At 39.0% G+C, this 17,521-nt stretch overlaps 2 protein-coding genes across 2 annotated transcripts in view; both read right to left on the bottom strand.

The window, feature by feature from the left end:
• The window catches only part of tsga10 (testis specific, 10), a 44,418-nt gene extending 42,391 nt beyond the window's left edge, over positions 1–2,027 (bottom strand). The window contains exon 1 of the mRNA XM_078402980.1: positions 1,907–2,027. The gene's annotated coding sequence lies outside the window, so the exon portion shown is untranslated. The remainder of the gene's footprint in view (positions 1–1,906) is intronic.
• Positions 1,869–17,117, bottom strand: LOC144595428 (uncharacterized). The gene is made up of 5 exons (XM_078402930.1): positions 17,022–17,117; positions 15,079–15,204; positions 11,718–11,933; positions 2,458–2,523; positions 1,869–2,039 (listed from the first exon to the last, which is right to left on the bottom strand). Exons 1-5 carry the CDS (start codon positions 17,115–17,117, stop codon positions 1,869–1,871), a joined length of 675 nt encoding a protein of 224 aa, XP_078259056.1.
• Between the last annotated feature and the right edge of the window lie 404 nt (positions 17,118–17,521).

Genomic DNA, 17,521 nt, shown 5'->3' on the forward strand with positions numbered 1-17,521 from the left:
GAAAAACTCAAAAATCCAGACCAAGATTCTTGATAAGGGAAGGAAAGGTTAGATTAGTTTAGTTTAGTGTCACGTCTACAGAGGTACAGTGATACCTGAAATAGGCAGGATTGTGGATATGAAGCGACAATCAGATTCCTGATTTTATTGAAAGGAGCAAGCTTGAGAGGCCAATAGCATAGAGTGATAGTGTGGAAACAGGCCCTTCGGCCCAACTTGCCCACACCGGCCAACATGTCCCAGCTACACTAGTCCCACCAGCCCGCATTTGGTCCATATCCCTCCAAACCTGTCCTATGCATGTACCTGTCTAAATGTTTCTTAAATGTTGGAATAGTCCCTGACTCAACTACCTCCTCTGGCTGCTTGTTCCATTCACCCACCACCCTTTGTGTGAAAATGGTACCCCTCAGATTCCAATTAAAGTCTACACCTGCTCCTATATTTGTAAAGCAGCAAATGTTTAAGGAATTAATATATCAAGAGATGTTTCTGTTTTACTGCAAATAATACCCCACCCCCATCAGGAGTTGATAAACAATCTGACAACAAAGTAAATGCTCAAATTAGTCACCCAAGGAACACACACTATTTCCAACAATCAGTCCAAATTATGTATCAACGATTTACAGACTATTCTGAACTATTTTAAAACGGAAAATTATTTTCAAGACCATCACAAATAAACTATTAAATCATGGAAACTATACCCAGCAGATCCTCTGAAAATTCATTGAATTAATAAATGTCATTGAGGATATTTTCTTATGTTGGATGGCATAAAAGACCCATTTAGTCCCTGTCATAACTTCACAATCCAAAGTATTTTGATGTATGGTATTGGAATTATTCATCATGGCAAGCATCCACAAATAAAACATGATAATAAACAGATGTTTTTTTTATTAAAAAAAATAATTTTAATTAAGGAATCTAGGTTGATGATACTGATACAAAGGAATGTGATCCTCTTTGTCAACCCATGTAGTTTAATGCCTCCAGCAATACAACACTTCCTCAATATGAGACTATTGTTAGATGTCTCAAGTTGACTCAGAGGCAATAGTGGTACCAAGTTAAAATAATACAAAATATACTAAAATGACTCTACTTACACCCCAGCGGTATGAATGTTGACTTCTCCAACTTCAGATAGTTCCTCTGTCCCTCTCTTTCCCCTCCCCCTTCCCAGTTCTCCCACTGTCTTCCTGTCACCTACTACATCCTATCTTTTTCCCGCCCCCTCCCGTGACATCAGTCTGAAGAAGGGTCTCGAACCGAAACGTCACCCATTCCTTCTCTCCTGAGATGCTGACTGACCCGCTGAGTTTCTCCAGCATTTTATGTCTACCTACTTACATAATCAATTTTTTGACCAACAGTAATCTTAAGAGCATTTTACAAAATATTTTTTAAATTTTATTTGTAATTTATTTCTCCCCCTTCATCTCCTGAAAGCACCAACCATTAACATGATTTTAAGGTGACTAAATGGTTAAGTCACCTATGAGCTCAACAATGAGTGGCAATCTGTTTGACAATGAGGATTCAAAAGTTAAGCCTGATTATGCTGTCACACAATGACCATATCTGAACATCTTTTCCAATAGGATTTCAATCAGGAATGTCAACTTCACATAATTATCTTTTTTTCCCACCACTGAGAAGTCTCATCATTGCCCTGGCTGTAAATAATTAGTTCCACACAGATCAGAGATAAGGCAACAGAATTTCTCATCTGTACATCTTCACATCACGTTAACAAATTTAATTAACAATTATGGCAGCTAAGAAGCTTAACGACTAGCGTTTCAATACAATTTACTGCTTTAAATCTTACAGTATTTTGTTGCTTAAAATTAATAATTTTAAACATTTAAATCAATCTTTCCAAATGACAGCCAACCTTTATCAAAAGCAATCTCTGCTTTATTTTGTTGACAATTCTCAAACAGGGTTAACGCCCCATTGCTCCCTTCAGTCTTCGCCTGTAATTCTGCTCTAATCTCCTCAAGTTGCCCCTTGGATCTTGCTGTGTCCTAGAGAAGGGGAGGAAAACTTTAAACAAGAGGCATTTAATATATATGCCAAATATCAAGAAATTGCTAATATTCATGAACTGACATTTAATTTGTTTTTATTGATTCGAGCTCTCGCCCAATTCTAACCCACTGAACTCAATTTAAATTATTTGCCTAAATCTTGCAATCTCAGATTGAACAATCTGATAATTTGGCTCTTATTCTGTGTCTGATATAGTTCATATTTTTTTGACAGAGAGCTTCTTTTCTAAAAGAAACAGAAGTGCGTAAAACTTGTTTAATAAAAGCACTGGGCAAGCTTGGTTAGATTGAAATTTTAGTTCAGTATAACATTGTTGGTATTGTTATTAATAAAAATGAATCACATTAAATCAGCTTCAATTTTGAGTCTGCAAAGTTACATAGCAGCACTTACTGATCTGAGTTTTACGATGGCTTGCTCCAACACAACAATGTCCCCCTCTTGCTTTTCAATTTCAATCTATTATAAAGATATTCAATTATTACACTTCAACAATACAGTACCATCTAAAATTTGATGTAAAATGGTCACATTTGTTCCATGTATTTCAAGTAAGTGATGCCTGCATCGTAATGCAGGTTAAAAATATTTAAAACTATACACCATCCAATATATACAGACTGTTACTCATCTTATGATGCATGCACAATGCATTATGATGTAAATGTAATTATGTCACCATTCATTTCCTTTTAAGGCATACATGTCCATACAAACATGCATTATCTTACAAAGCAGATATTTGCAGTTGTATATGAATTAAATTAACCTCTGAACTTGGATTCCTTCTTGGAAATAATCTGACCACTCAAACTGATTTGATCAGTGCATTTGTAATTTTCCTCATCTCAACACATGTTCAACACACATTCCTACCATCTGATTTTGTACACAAGAGAGTCATAGAGAGGTCTGCGAGTTTATTTTCTGGACATCGTCATAATTGTAATAACAAGAATCTAGGGTAGCTTGAATGTTACCTTACCATATTGTGTACTAAAATGCTAGAAAAAATACTTTGCGAAAACAATAAGAAATTCCTCAAACAATATAAAAATGTTTTCAAAAACTAGTTAATCAAGAGAAACCATCAAGCTGAAAAGAAACTTCACATTTTCCTTCCCAGCAACATTATTTCAAGTGGGATGAGTAAAGCGAAGGCTCATTGCCTTAATTCAGATTTTTTTTTCAGGAATTCATAATAGAAATGTTCTGGATGAACCCCCATATGAGAGTGGGAATTCCCTATTTTGGCAGAAATGACATGGTCCAGCAGAATTGAAATGAAGCACTGAGCCTCAACAAAATAAATATTTTTCCTCCACCAAGCAGCCTGAACACTTCTGGAATTTCTCTAAAGTCTACAGGGCAGACATACCAATCTGGCTCAAGCTTACACTCAATTATATTTGTTAGGGTGGTAAGAGTGCTTGTTACTGCTAAAATGGGGTCAACAAACTTGAACTAGATAGTGAATGGCATGTCTACAAAATGCACCTCACCCCACCTACCAAACTCAAGCTGCAGTCAGGTGAAGGAAAAAGAATACTAAGCATTTTGACACCTTCTCTTTCCTGTATTGAAAAGCCTCAAGAATTCATTATTAATGTCCATGAGGTTACCTTTACGCACACCTTTGCTCTTAAAGTGTAATTTCATTCACAGCTCGATATTAAAGAAGGCACTAAAGGCCTCATGTCACCTGCACATGCCTGTTCATGCACTTGTCATCATCTCCATTATGGTGTGAATGCTGATGTCTGCATTAATTGAACCCCAGCAAATTGCATTTCTTAAGCAAATAATGAGTATTCTTACTCCTTTCTTTCATCTTGAAGACTACAATATAAAGAGACAACATCCCATTCCCAGTTTCTCAATTCATGGGAGAGATAACCTTGGGAACTTTCAGAAGGCTGAGAGCAGGAAGAGTTGAAGAAAGAGAAACCGAGAGTATATTCAGCTGAATGTGTATTATGACTACCAAATCTACCTTTTCTACTGAAACATGTGAATTAATTCTCACTCCTGCGTTTGCCTTTGACATAACAAAAGACAGTAAAAATTCCCATGCAGCACTATGGCACAAGAAATAGAACTCAAGTCTCCCGGCTCTAGCGGCCCAGGTTCAATATTTACCTCTGATGCAGTATGTATGGAATTTTTATGTTCTTCCTGTGTACAGTGGGCTTCCCCTGGACGCTCTGATTTCCTCCCACATCACAAAGGCACATGATGAGCTAATTGGCCTAGTGTGCAGGTGAGGTTGAAGCCGAAGATAATAGGTTACAGGGAAAATAATTGGGGAATGGGATAGCTCTGTGGGTGAACAAAGACTTAACGGCTGAAATGATTTATTCCACTGTTGAAAAGAAATATGGAAACACCTTCTCTCTTTTCCAGCCTGCCAGATCTATCTTAAACATTGGGAGAGGAACATATCAAACTATGCACCAAGTTGGCAGGAGAATCACAGGTAGAAAGCAGGTGAATGCTCCTGAAAGCAGCATTTGAACAATAATACCAAGATTTTTTCTTTCATGCTGATCATGAATTTCAATCAAAATTCATCTGTGATTTACTGCACTTTGAATTGCAAGGACTTCGCTCATAGACCGTCAGAAGGAAGGCTTCCAAAGCTGTCAGAGGGAATTAGGTGGTTAAGCAGCCGCAAAAAGCTGATGTAACTGAAAATCTATAAAAGCTAAAAGGCAATCTGTGCTTTAGAGTCATGAAGACAATAGACAATAGACAATAGGTGCAGTAGTAAGCCATTCAGCCCTTCGAGCCAGCACCGCCATTCAATGCGATCATGGCTGATCACTCTCAATCAGTACCCCGTTCCTGCCTTCTCCCCATACCCCCTCACTCCGCTATCCTTAAGAGCTCTATCCAGCTCTCTCTTGAAAGCATCCACTATTGCAAATCAGACTGCAAACAATGATACACTGCAATTGCAAAGTTTAAAATCTCAATTCTGTCTGACTTCATGGAATCTTACTCTTTCTGCACAAATTATTTCACATCTGTGCAGAACATGCACAATACTCCTGAAATCCCAGGGCTTCGAACAACACTAGGCATGAATATGAAGTGTATGATATAGGTTATGCCCAACTATCATATTAACTCTCCACTTACACTGCACTGACAACACAGGCACAACTAAAATGTGGTTCTAGTTTCCTTTGTAAAATAGTTGAGACTAAAAAACACTTTGCCTGTTATATAAAAATAGGCGTAAAATAATTGTTAAAATATGTTTTACATACCCATCCTTAATACTACATTAAGTTTGGATATGTAGCATAATTTTAATTCAAATCCCACTTCCGAGGAGAAAGACAGTAGGACGGAGGAACTTGACGCAGTCATTGGAAGTGTCTTGAGAGCAGTCAGTGTTACCGTCGAAGTAATGAAGGTACTTCATGTATGAAGTATACACCTTCGTGTATGAAGGTAGACAAATCTCCAGGGCCTGATCAAATATAACCGAGGACATTGCAGGAAACTAGAGAGGAAATTGCGGGAGCCCTGGTTGAAATTTACGAGTCATCCTTAAATACAGGAGAGGTGCCAGAATACTGGAGGGTGGCAAATGTTGTGCCTCTTTTCAAGAAAGGCTGCAGGAAAAATGCTGGGAACTATAGGCCGGTGAGCTTAACATCTGTAGTTGGAAAGTTACTAGAGAGTATTCTGAGGGATAGGTTATACAGGCATTTGGATGGGCAAGGGCTGATCAGGGATAGTCAGCATGGTTTTGTAAGTGGGAGGTCATGTCTCACCAATCTGATTGATTTTTTTGAAGACGTGACCAAAAGGTCAACGAGGGCAGAGCTGTAGATGTTGCGTACATGGATTTCAGTAAGGCGTTTCACAAGGTTCCACATGGTAGGCTGCTCTGGAAGGTTAGATCGCATGGGATCCAAGGAGAGATAGCTGAATGGATAACAAATTGGCTCCATGGAAGGAAGCAGAGGGTGATGGTGGAAGGGTGCTTCTCAGACTGGAGGCCCCTTGACTAGTGGTGTGCCTCAGGGTTCGGTGTTGGGCCCATTACTGTTTGTCATCTACATCAATGATTTGGAGAACATACAGGGCAAGATTAGCAAGTTTTCTGATGATACAAAAGTTAGTGGTTTTGCAGATAGTGGAGTTGGTTGTGAAAGATTGCAGCAGGATCTGGATCTATTGGCCAGATCACTTCCTCTTGCCTATTTCCACACTGTATGACTATGACATAAATCCCTCTAGATTCTATCACTCACATTAGGCTGAATTTAGAGGCCATTCACAAATCTACATAGTCTTTGGATGTGGAAGAAAACCAGAGCATATGGAGGAAACCCACGTGGTTATGAGTAAAATGTGCACACTCAATGCAGACAGCAACAGTGGTCAAGACTAAACCCAGGTGATGGAGTTGTGTGCAGCTCCACTAACTGCACCCCCACTAAGCGCACCCCTTTCTCGTAAAGCCAAAAAGATTGTGAATTTTCAATACGTGTTCAGCATCGTTTTCTGTAGCATTGCCAAACTAAGAATATCACAAAAAATAATTTGGACTGTCCAAAATTGTGAAGTAGATTTTAAGTTAACAGCCTAGTACTACATTAATACACATGTAAGAGTGTTCAGAATATGATTAAGTCTAATGTATATTTTTTTGAATGGGAAACTAAATAATAGATTTAAGAAAGACCGTCTTGGGCCTTTTGTGAGGAAATAGAAAACCGAGAAATGGAGTTTAAAAATGACAGAAACTCCATCCGATGTATTCAAGACAAATTTTTGCCCTAGAAAGCTAGTTTGTACCACTGGTCAGGGGGACGGGTGGGGGTGGTGGGCAGAGCGAGGACTCTACTTCCCAATAAATATCCAAAGGATGAATAAGGTAAAAATAAAAGCCTAATGCAACATTGAAGTCCTGCACCATCGTCCGTCTGGACAAGTTGCAGTCTTCCGGTCTCGATATTGAATTCCCTAACTTTAGATAACTTGCTCCGTCTGTATTTGCCAGTCATCTATCTGTGATTTTGGCCCAGTTTTTCCTCTTGCCAATTTCATAGGCAGCCCTGGGGAGCAAGTGCTGAAGATCTATTATAAACAATATACAACCGAGACATGGAAGCAAAATGTGCGTTCAACTGGCACATTAACATGTTTGGTCTCACACTATCAAAGATATTCACGTTTTTCTACCCATCCCTTCCCCGCTTTCTTTATAACTGAAAACATTTTTTTCCCAATTCTGACAACGGGTCTTGGACTTCAAACATTAACTCTGATTCTCCTTCCACAGATTTTGCCAGATCTGCAGACAATTTCCAGCATTTTCTCTTTTTTTTTGTTTTAGATTTTCAGCATCTACAGCTTTATTCATAACTTTAAACATTTGATTTCCATTGCTCAATTACTTTATTCTTGACAGATCAGTGCTATGATCTTCTTCAATTACTGAAATCATATAATTGTTGGTGGGAATTTCCACCATCAGGTTTTCTGTGGTTATCCCTTTCCACGACTTACTTCATAATCTTCTCCGGATCAAGGATAATTTACATTTACTCAGATTGAGCCGCACAGTGGTGCAGTGGTAGAGTTGCTGCTTCACAGCGCCAGAGACCCCGGATTTAATCCTGACTACTGTCTGCACCGTGATTGTACATTCTCCCTCTGACCACATGGGTTTTCTCCAGGTACTCCAGTTTCCTTTCACATTCCAAAGACCTGAACGTTTGTAGGTTAATTTACTTTTGTAAATTGCCCCTCATGTGCAAGATGCAAAACTGGGATTACGTAGAACTAGTGTATGGGTGATCATTGGTCGATGTGGACTCAGGGGTGGGCAGAAAGGCCAATTCCCACACTGTATCTCTAAAACTACAATAAATTAAGGTATATGAGAGAAGGGGCATGTAGATCAAGAAATTTGTGTAAGAAACAAGTCTAGATGTTCGTATCCCTTTCCCTCAATCAACCAAAGGCCATGCTGGCGGATTGAAGACTTTGGCGAATTTCATCATTGATGCTTACCTTTGCTGAGAGGGGGTCATGAGATATGGGAAGTGGGAGTAATGGAAGCAAAACATTATCAGTGGGCACTGTGGTATAGCAAGACAGGTTGGTGAAGGAACTTTCTTAGGGAGTCAAGATCCCCTTCTTATATATGTCAGGAAAAGCATCACTGAAGATGGCTTGAAGCGCAGCCTCCATGCATAAATAAAAAGCAAGCATTGTCTACATCTGCAACTAGACTACTTGTTTGGAGAACCTTGTGAAGATGAACCATTTCTGAAGATTGGCTTCACTCTCACAACTAGTCAAACTCAACATTGCAGCAAGAATGATTGAGAAAGGTGTTGCAGCAATAACAGCCCTGCTTGATACCAGTCTTCACTGGGAAAGGCTCTGTTGTAGACAGATTGGTTAACATCATGGCTTTCGTGCAAAGATAGTGAAAATGCACAATGGAGTTGAACTCCGAGTATTTTCTTCTTAAATGGTTCCTGGTAGCTCTTCTTAAATGGTTTAAATGCACACCCATAACACTGTGCCAAGAACAGCAGGATGACATGCCTCAATGGCTACCGACCAGTGGCACTCACGTCCATTATTATGAAATAAGGACAGGTTCATAGATTGGAAAGGTTGGACATAGGCAGGTGGGACTTATCTCGATGGGGCATCTTGGTCAGTATGGGTAAGTTGGGCCAGAGGGTCTTGTTCCATGCTGTATCACTATGACTCTAAGTGCTTTGAGAGATTTGCTATCATTCAAATCAGCTTCAACCTCAGCAATATCCTGGATCCACTTGAACACACCTATCAACACAACAGGAACACTTAGGTCCAGTTGCTGTTCATTCTTTCAGCTCAATGTTCAGCATCCCTTCCAAACTCCTCAGCATCCCTTCCAAACTCCTCATTAAAATCACAGAATTTGGTCTATGCTCCACCCTGCACAACTGGATCTTTGACTTCCTCACTGGGAGACTTCAATCATTAAGGATTGTCAAAAACACCTCCTCGTTGACCGTCAGAGCATGGTCACCTCAGGGTTGCATGCTCAGCCCCCTACTGTTTTCTCTCGCTATAACCATGACTGTAGCCAAACATAGCTCCAACGCCATCTTTAAATATTCTGATGATACCAATCAAAGCAGGTTGTGAGACTAGTGTAGACAGGGCATCTTAGTCTGCATGGGCAAGTTGGGCCAAAGGGTCTGTTTCCAAACTGTATGATTGAGAACAATAATCTTGCTTTTAATATAATCAAGACCAAGGAGCTGAATGTTGACCAGGAAGGGAAAGCAGAAGGACCATGTGCCCATCTTCATTGGTGGGAAGGCAGTGGAGAGAAGTAACAGCTTCACGTGTTCTAGGCCCACCATATTGATGCAATCACAAAGCTCACCGACGCCTCTACTTCCTCAAATGTTTGAGCAGATTTGGTGCATCAAATATGGAATCAAACTTCTGTAAGTGTAAAGTGGAGAAAATATTGACTGGTTGCATCAAGTTCAGAAATGTGAACTCTCAAGAATGAAGGAGACCACAGAAAGTGCCTGGTTCGTCATGGGTACTGATCTCCCCCCTACTGAAGGGATAAAGAAGAACCATTACCTACCTCAAGGCGGCAGTAATCGTTAAAGAAATCCAGAGAAAGGTGCCAAGGCAAGGGATGGAGCAGCAAGGATATTAAAAAACCTACTGACATGATCATGTTGTTCTGGCTGCTGTCACTGGGAAGGAGGTATAGAAGCCTGGAAACTGTCAGCTCTGGGTTCAAGAGCAGCTTCTTTCCCATCAACCATCAGGTTCTTGAACCATCCTGCATAAACTAACCACATCCCTCCCACAGTACAGACTCATTACAGACTTTGCACTACCTTGCTGCTCCATCCCTTGCCTTGGCACCTTTCTCTGGATTTCTTTAACGATTACAACCACTCTGCAGCAGGTCTCTTCTGTTGAGTGGCATATAGCCATGACCTCCTTCACTGTACAGGAGGACAATTGTGTGTACTCAGATTTTTATTTTTGTACAGCTATATGCACCAATACTTTTTTCGCCCCAATGCCATTTAAGGAGTAATTTCCTAACATTTCAGTTCAAGTGAAATGTCCAAAGTAAGGACTATTTAGTCTGAGAAAATCCTCAACCAGTAAAATCAAAACCCAAAGTTACACTGCTTTTTGAAAGCAGTGAAAGAATACAGGGAACTACCAACCATTTAACCATAATTGCCTTGCAAACCAAAATGATTTACACAATAAACTAGAGTATAAACAAATGACACCTATAAACTTTCAGAAAAGATTTTTTAAAGTTCCTCATGATAGAACAAAAGCTAAAGTTGAAATTAATGCATTTGAAGAATAATCATTGATCACAGCAAGTGAGCAGAGGAATAAAAGACAGTCACTCAAGTCAACATGATGTTTCAGGCAACATACCACAAGGATCTGTGTTTTAGCCACAATTAATCATTCGCGTTCTAAAGGAACATAGATAGGGACCAGCAGCCATTTAAACAAGATTGCCAATGACAAAAAATGAATGCCATAATAAGCAATTTGGAAAGAATGCTCCATATAGAAAAGAAATCTGTAGATTAAAATGTGCAAAAAGTGGAAAATACAAGTAAATATGAGGATATCTACAGCCTAAAAATAGAACAGAATAAGCAGTGAATATGAAAAAAAACTTGGGGTCCCTGTACATTGGTTAGAATATAGTACATAGTAAGGTATGGAAAATTATCAACAAAAAGGTAATAGAGACAGGGTTAGAATATATCAACCTTTAAAAAAAAAAGGGATATAGAGGAGCTAAGGAAAACAAACTATTAATGTTGTTTAAGATTTTGGAACAGGCTTTAGATAGAGGCCTTCCAAAATTGATGTTTGGAAAATTCTCTCAGAAATAAGGTGCGTGTTATTTCCCTTTCTAAAAAAAAAATTGACATTTTAGATTTTTTTTAAAATCAGCAAAAGATGAGACACGAGAAAAAGGAAAATACCCTTAACTCAGCCATGATGCAATTCAATGTTGGAGGACCAAGGAATTCAAATGAACAAAATGCCCAAATAATTTTCCTTGATAAATTCTTGGACTTTTCAGATCCCAAATTCTGAAGGAGGATGACACCAACTGTGCCTGTTTTGTACAACACGATGAGAAGCAAACTTCAGAAAGTGCAAAAAAGAAAATCCTTCCAAATGAATACACTTGTCCCAGTCAAAAAGAATCAATTCAGTAAGCATTTTGTCAGAAGCACGGGCAGCAGAAATCTCCTCTTCAATTGCTAATTATTTGAAATTTTACAGATACATTCAGATCAAAATGTTAGATTGATTCTGTTAACTTTTATGAACATTACAATACATTTTACATCAAGATTTAAAATCAATAGCAACATCATTTTTTATTCTTGGATTAAAGATAAATCAATTGAAAATAGCTGGTTCAATTCATACTACTTCTGGATGAATTAAGAACATAATGAATTCTTGGCTCTTTTAAGCTTCATTGCACATAAGTCAGAGATCTTTTCCAAAGAAACATTGCCTTGAGATTTAGAAATTAAAAATTCATGCAAAATCAATTGAAGCAAAATAATGTCAATAAATTCTAAATTCTAACCCACCTCAGCTATTTTTATTTCATTACATGCAACAGTAAGTGCTAATTCCTTATCTTTTTCAAGGTTCTCAGCTAATCGATCTATTTCATTAAGTTCCTTGGAGAGTTCCTGGTTCTTATTTGTTAATTTCTTCACTTGACGAGATACATCATCTTTACTTTGCAATAAGCCATGGATTTGCTTCCCTAATGTATGATTTGCTTTCTCTAGCTGGTTAATCTGAAATAAAAACAATACTTTCGCTTTAAATTATGTCAAAGATAAATTCGTGAAACCACAGGAAATAACAGACATAAACTGTATACGTATCTATAATTGCTCTAACAGGTATTATAGTTCAAGGACTGCATTCTCCTCCACCTACTTAAAACTAATCTTGGTGTATTGGAAACAGTTCTGAGGGTTTCAAGACTAACACCTAGAATTAGTGATCTTATAAGGAAAGCTAGATAGGACAGGCTTAGCTTGCATCTGCTGGAGTTAAGAGCAAGAGAAGACATGTTTGAAATATTTAAAAATCCCCGAGTGATCTTGAAAGATTTGTACAAAAATCACTAGAACCAGTAATACTATTTTAAAATCTTCGCAAGTTTAATTTTAGTCAGATTTCTGAAAACCCCACTTAAAAATGTCCTTTAAAAATGCCATTTTAGACCACCTGGGAAAACAATTGCAACATTTCTCGTCTTAGTGATATCATTAACTTAATTAAAATATAGTGTAATTTTAAAAACATATTTGTGAGATGTAACATTAATAGATAAAATGGTAAAGTATTTTTGCAATGCTAGACATTTACAAAACAGCTCAATATCTCCTACAAAGTTCCAGAATTCTATTAATAATTGAATATAAAGCAGTAATAAATAGGTGTATTGAAAATTCATAACAGTAATGAAAAGAACATATCTTTATGGTAGCTTTGACCGTGAGGAAGATTTTGACCAGGACACCAAAGGAACATCACACACTTTGAAATAATGTGCGGGGTACCCACCACACCTTTCTTTTTTGGCCCAATTATTGCATTTTTCTAGAAAACAGCTCATATCTACCATGTTCCAGTTCTGATGAAAGGCCATTCACTCAAAATATTAATTCTGTTGTATGATCCATGAGGAACTGCAGAGCAATTCCAATTTGTGTTATTACTGTTGGTGTTTGTATGATTTACACAAAAACAGACCTCCCAACATTTGATTTAACAAACTCATAATTTTGATGTCCAAAATTCAGAATTTTACATCAAAATTCATATGTAATGCCACTTTTCAGCAAAAAAAAAGTATGCACGCCAAATGTGCATACGCGTTGCACTACATTCATGTGTGAAAAACAATTATTATTTCCAACAGTCTGTAGTTCTTGGGTTACATGTACAATGTCAGGCCTATCATGAGTATATTTCTGCTATTTATAGAAAGGTTATTGAACAGAGATACTTTTTGCAACGCAAAGAAAAAATTGTTTTGCTCTGTTTTTTCTATTTTGCTTTTTCCTTATACATCCAATTCTCTTGGTATTGAATAAAAGAACAATGGTCATAAAATGTATGACTAAGTTATGAAGAGTTGATGTATGCGACTCGACGAAGCATACGGAAATACTTGTTGAAGTAAATTTGCACATTAATTGATAATCAGCCCAAAAAGGTGGTAATTGGCTTTTCTGCTGTGTTTTATATTTTAACCCCGTCTTAATTTAATATAGTTATATAATCTGGCACGTAAATTTAATATTTACTCATTACAGTTCCACCACTGATGTTCTGACATTCTTGGTTCCAGAGCTTTGCTGGTTTATCCAGCCGGCCAGGGAAGTCAGCTATGGGGATAGATGTGCTGGCTCCAGCTAGGCTCGAGTTCCAGAGCCCCGGCCGCAGGTTGCAAATTCAACCCACCGATCGGCCATGGAAGTCCTGACAAGGTCCAGATTGGCTGCCTTGCCCAGCCTAGGTGCCAAAATCGGAATGGAGGAAATGAAATAAGAAAGCGGAAACTTTCCGCCAAATTCGGAAGGGTTGGGAGGGGTGCAAAAACCATGGTATGAGAACATTTTTGTTCTATTTTCCTACAACTATCATGTTGAGTTTAAACTCACAAACTAACAAGAGCTGACTTTCAAAATTCAAGACTTTGTTGTACATATATGCCCAAGATTTCTGAAAACATTATTTTAAAGATGCAGCAATAGATCACTAACAGGTGCACTATTTCAGGGGCAGAATGACAACAATCTTAAACAAGAATGAACCATTGACATTTGGTCAGATTTTGCTATAGGTCTCTATTTAAATCTTGGTTGCCTGCATGAAACTTCAAACACAAGACATGCCATTGGCCTAGTTTATCATTCTCAGCAGGAGTTGATTTGCTTCACTAGTAAATATTTCAGTAGTTCTCAGTTGGGAGGACCACTCAAAATAAATTTCAACTAATTCTGTGGCTTGCAGGAATCCATCATTCCTCAGCCTGATCACAAAATCCTGACACTCTGTTCTTCTGACTACAAAAATTTAGGCCATCGTTTCTTTGCTGGCTTAGAATTCATTCTTTAATTTAATTTAGAGATGCAGCATGTAAACAAGTCCTTCAGCCCAGAGTCCCCACCGACCATCGATCACCATTCACACTAGCTCTACGTTATCCTTTTCTCTCATCCACTCCCTGCACATTAGGGGCAATTTACAGAGACCACAGGTCTCTGGGTTGTGGGGGGAAACTGGAGAACCAGTTGCTTCACATGGTCACTGGGAGAATGTGCACATTCCACATATACAGCAGCCAAGGTCAGGATGGAACCCGGATCTTTGGCGCTGCGAGGCAGCAGCTCCATCAGCTGCGCCACTGTGCCAACCTTGGAAGATTTTCCATTGCAGCAAATTATAAGGAGACAACACCCCTCACCAATCTCAGCAGAGGTGATTTATCTTCCACCCAAACAATAGGAGTCTCCTTAAACAAGGTATTGTTGGCAACTCTTAAGTATTAGGATATTTCCTATCACCTTCAGGTCAAAAATGGCTAGCTTCCTCCTATAATCTATAGAATAAAGGCTCAATAATTTCCTTCTCCTTTGGGAATGGACAATGAACAGTGGCCTTGCTAGCAAAGCACATGCACTAGAAATGAAGAAAGTGATTAAAAGCAATTTCTCTGCTGGCAGAAACAATAGTTACAACTCTCCAAAAGGAGATGCAATACTTTTATAACTGCTGAAAGCTTTGAGATGTGGGTCAATAAAGCATCCATTCCCACACAAGCCATGCCTGGAAAGAGTTAGTAGCAATTACCAGGTGCTTAAGCAAGTGTCGTAAGATAGTTTTAAAAGCAAGTCATATACAAGCAAGTTTTCAATTAATCACCTGAAAACCCAGTTCAAAATTATGATCTTGGCTATTTCTTGTCTGGTCTTTAAATCTTGCGACTTCAAGGGCTACCTCAGATTCAAGATTTTGTCCCAAGAAGTCTATGTCAGTTTTTATAGTCTCCTGTACAAGAAAATAGAAATAATTAATCTAGTGGTAATTTAAATGTAACTAAACCATTATGTTCTAACATGTCTAATGGTTATGCACTTGTATTCCAAGCGCACTGTTCCTGCTTTCTCCCCATATCCCTTGATTCCGTTAGCCCCAAGAGCTAAATCCAACTCTCTCTTGAATACATCCAGTGAATTGGCCTCCACTGCCTTCTGTGGCAGAGAAAGCAGATATTTCTGCCTTCCATACCAATTACTATGGTTTATAAAGAACAAAGATAACGTTTTGATATTGCAGACTACTTTAATTTTATAACTTTTGTGAAAATATAAATTACGATTAGCAAACATAGAAACAATAGCAAAATCACAATACTGCATGTGGAAATCAGTAGACAAAGCAGAAGAGGCAGAATATATCCAGCAGGTCATTCCGCATCAATGGAGACATCGTTTCAGGCAAGTAACTGTTCTTCAAAACTGGGAACATTTACACAAAAATTGCAAATGAAAGATTGATAATAATAATAATAATAATGCATTACATTTATATAGCGCTTTTCATACACTCAAAGACGCTTTACAGGGATTTAAAGAACATAGGGAAGTGAATAAATAGATAAATAAGTAAACGAACAGAGAAAAGAGACAGAAGGTGAGGTGACCTTCAGTGGTTGAAGGCAGTACTGAACAGGTGAGACTTCAGTGATGTTTTGAATGTGGTGAGTGAGGAGGAGTCTCTGACGGTTTGGGGTAGTGAGTTCCATAGGGTGGGAGCAGCGATGGAGAAAGCCCTGTCCCCCCACGATCTGAGTTTGGTCCGGATGGGGGGGGATAGGAGATTGGCAGCAGCAGAGCGGAGGGTACAGGTGGGAGTGTGCCTGTGGAGGAGGTCAGTCAGGTAGGATGGGGCCAGGTTATGGAGGGCTTTGTAGGTCATGAGGAGGATTTTGTACTGGATTCTCTGGGGGATGGGGAGCCAGTGGAGTTTGTAAAGGACGGGGGTGATATGGTCACGGATCGGGGTGTGGGTGAGTAGACGGGCAGCGGAGTTTTGAATGTATTGAAGTTTACTGATGATTTTTGAGGGTGCGCCATAGAGGAGGCTGTTGCAGTAGTCCAGACAGGAGGTGATGAAGGCGTGGATGAGGGTTTCTGCAGCTGTGGAGGAGAGGGATGGACGGAGTCGGGCAATGTTTTTGAGGTGGAAGAAGGCTGTCTTTGTGATGTGTTTGATGTGTTTGTCGAAGGAGAGGGTTTGATCAAAGATGATTCCAAGATTCCGGATGTGAGGGGAGGTGGATACTGGGAGACCATCAATATTGAGGATGAAGTTTTGGGTGGATTTGGTGAGCGTTTTTGGACCAATGATGATGATTTCAGATTTGTTGCAGTTGAGTTTGAGGAAATTTGATTGAAGCCAAGATTTTATTTCAGTGATGGGAGATTGGAGATGAAATAAACAAAAGTATCTTAAATTACAAAAAACAATTAGGCTAGAAATGTGCAATGTTAAAGCTAGAATTTAGATCATGGAAATGCATTCAACTCAGCATCAAGTACAGGAATTTGGATGCTATCCAATCAAATCATAATACTATACATAAATACAATATAGCGAAACTTAAGCACGATGGGGGAGTAAAGGAGAAAATACTGAGTGCAGAATATAATTCCCAGCATTGTAGTGAAGCAGTTTCGTAGACAAAGGCCAATGTCCACAACGGGGTAGAAAAAAATTGGACAGTACCCAAGCTTAAGGAAGGACTGTTCAGAAGCCCGAGAACAAGAAGGGAAAAAACTGTTCCCGAGTCCTGTGGTGCACACTTTCAAGCTTCTGTATCTTCCATCATACGGAGCAGGAAGAAGGAATGCCCAGGGTGGAACAAGTCTTTGGTTGTGTTGGCTGCTTTTCTGAGGCATTGTGTAGTGTAGATGGAAATGGTGGAGAGTCTGGTTTGTGCGATGGACTGGGCAACATTCTCAACTTTGCAATTTCTTGCAGTGTTAGGCAGAGCTGTTCCTAAACCAAGTTGGGATGCATCTTGACAGTGTGTTTTCTATGGTGCACTTGTAGAAGTTTGTAAGAGTCATTGAACACATGCTGAATTTACTCAGTCTCCTGAGGAAGTAGACATGTTGTTATGTCTTTCTGGAGATCGCTTCAATGTGGTTGGCCCAAAACAGATCGTTGGTAATATTACCAAGAAACCTGAAACTCTCAATCTTATCCATTTCTTCACCATTAATACTGATTGGGGTGTACCCCACCAAGCTGTCCAAAGTTGATAACTAGCTCCTTCGTCTTGCTGACATTGAGGGAGAGG

Source organism: Rhinoraja longicauda, chromosome 7 (assembly GCF_053455715.1).
Source record: "Rhinoraja longicauda isolate Sanriku21f chromosome 7, sRhiLon1.1, whole genome shotgun sequence".
In the NCBI taxonomy this organism is placed as follows: domain Eukaryota; kingdom Metazoa; phylum Chordata; class Chondrichthyes; order Rajiformes; family Arhynchobatidae; genus Rhinoraja; species Rhinoraja longicauda.

Excerpts from the sequence above, each read along its gene's own strand:
- LOC144595428 (XM_078402930.1), bottom strand. The coding sequence starts at position 17,117 with ATGCCTCAGAAAAGCAGCCAACACAACCAAAGACTTGTTCCACCCTGG. Across the intron at positions 11,934-15,078 it reads ATTTTGAACTGGGTTTTCAG|ATTAACCAGCTAGAGAAAGC; the intron begins GTGATTAATTGA and ends TTTTTATTTCAG. Across the intron at positions 2,040-2,457 it reads CCATCGTAAAACTCAGATCA|GACACAGCAAGATCCAAGGG; the intron begins GTAAGTGCTGCT and ends CCCCTTCTCTAG.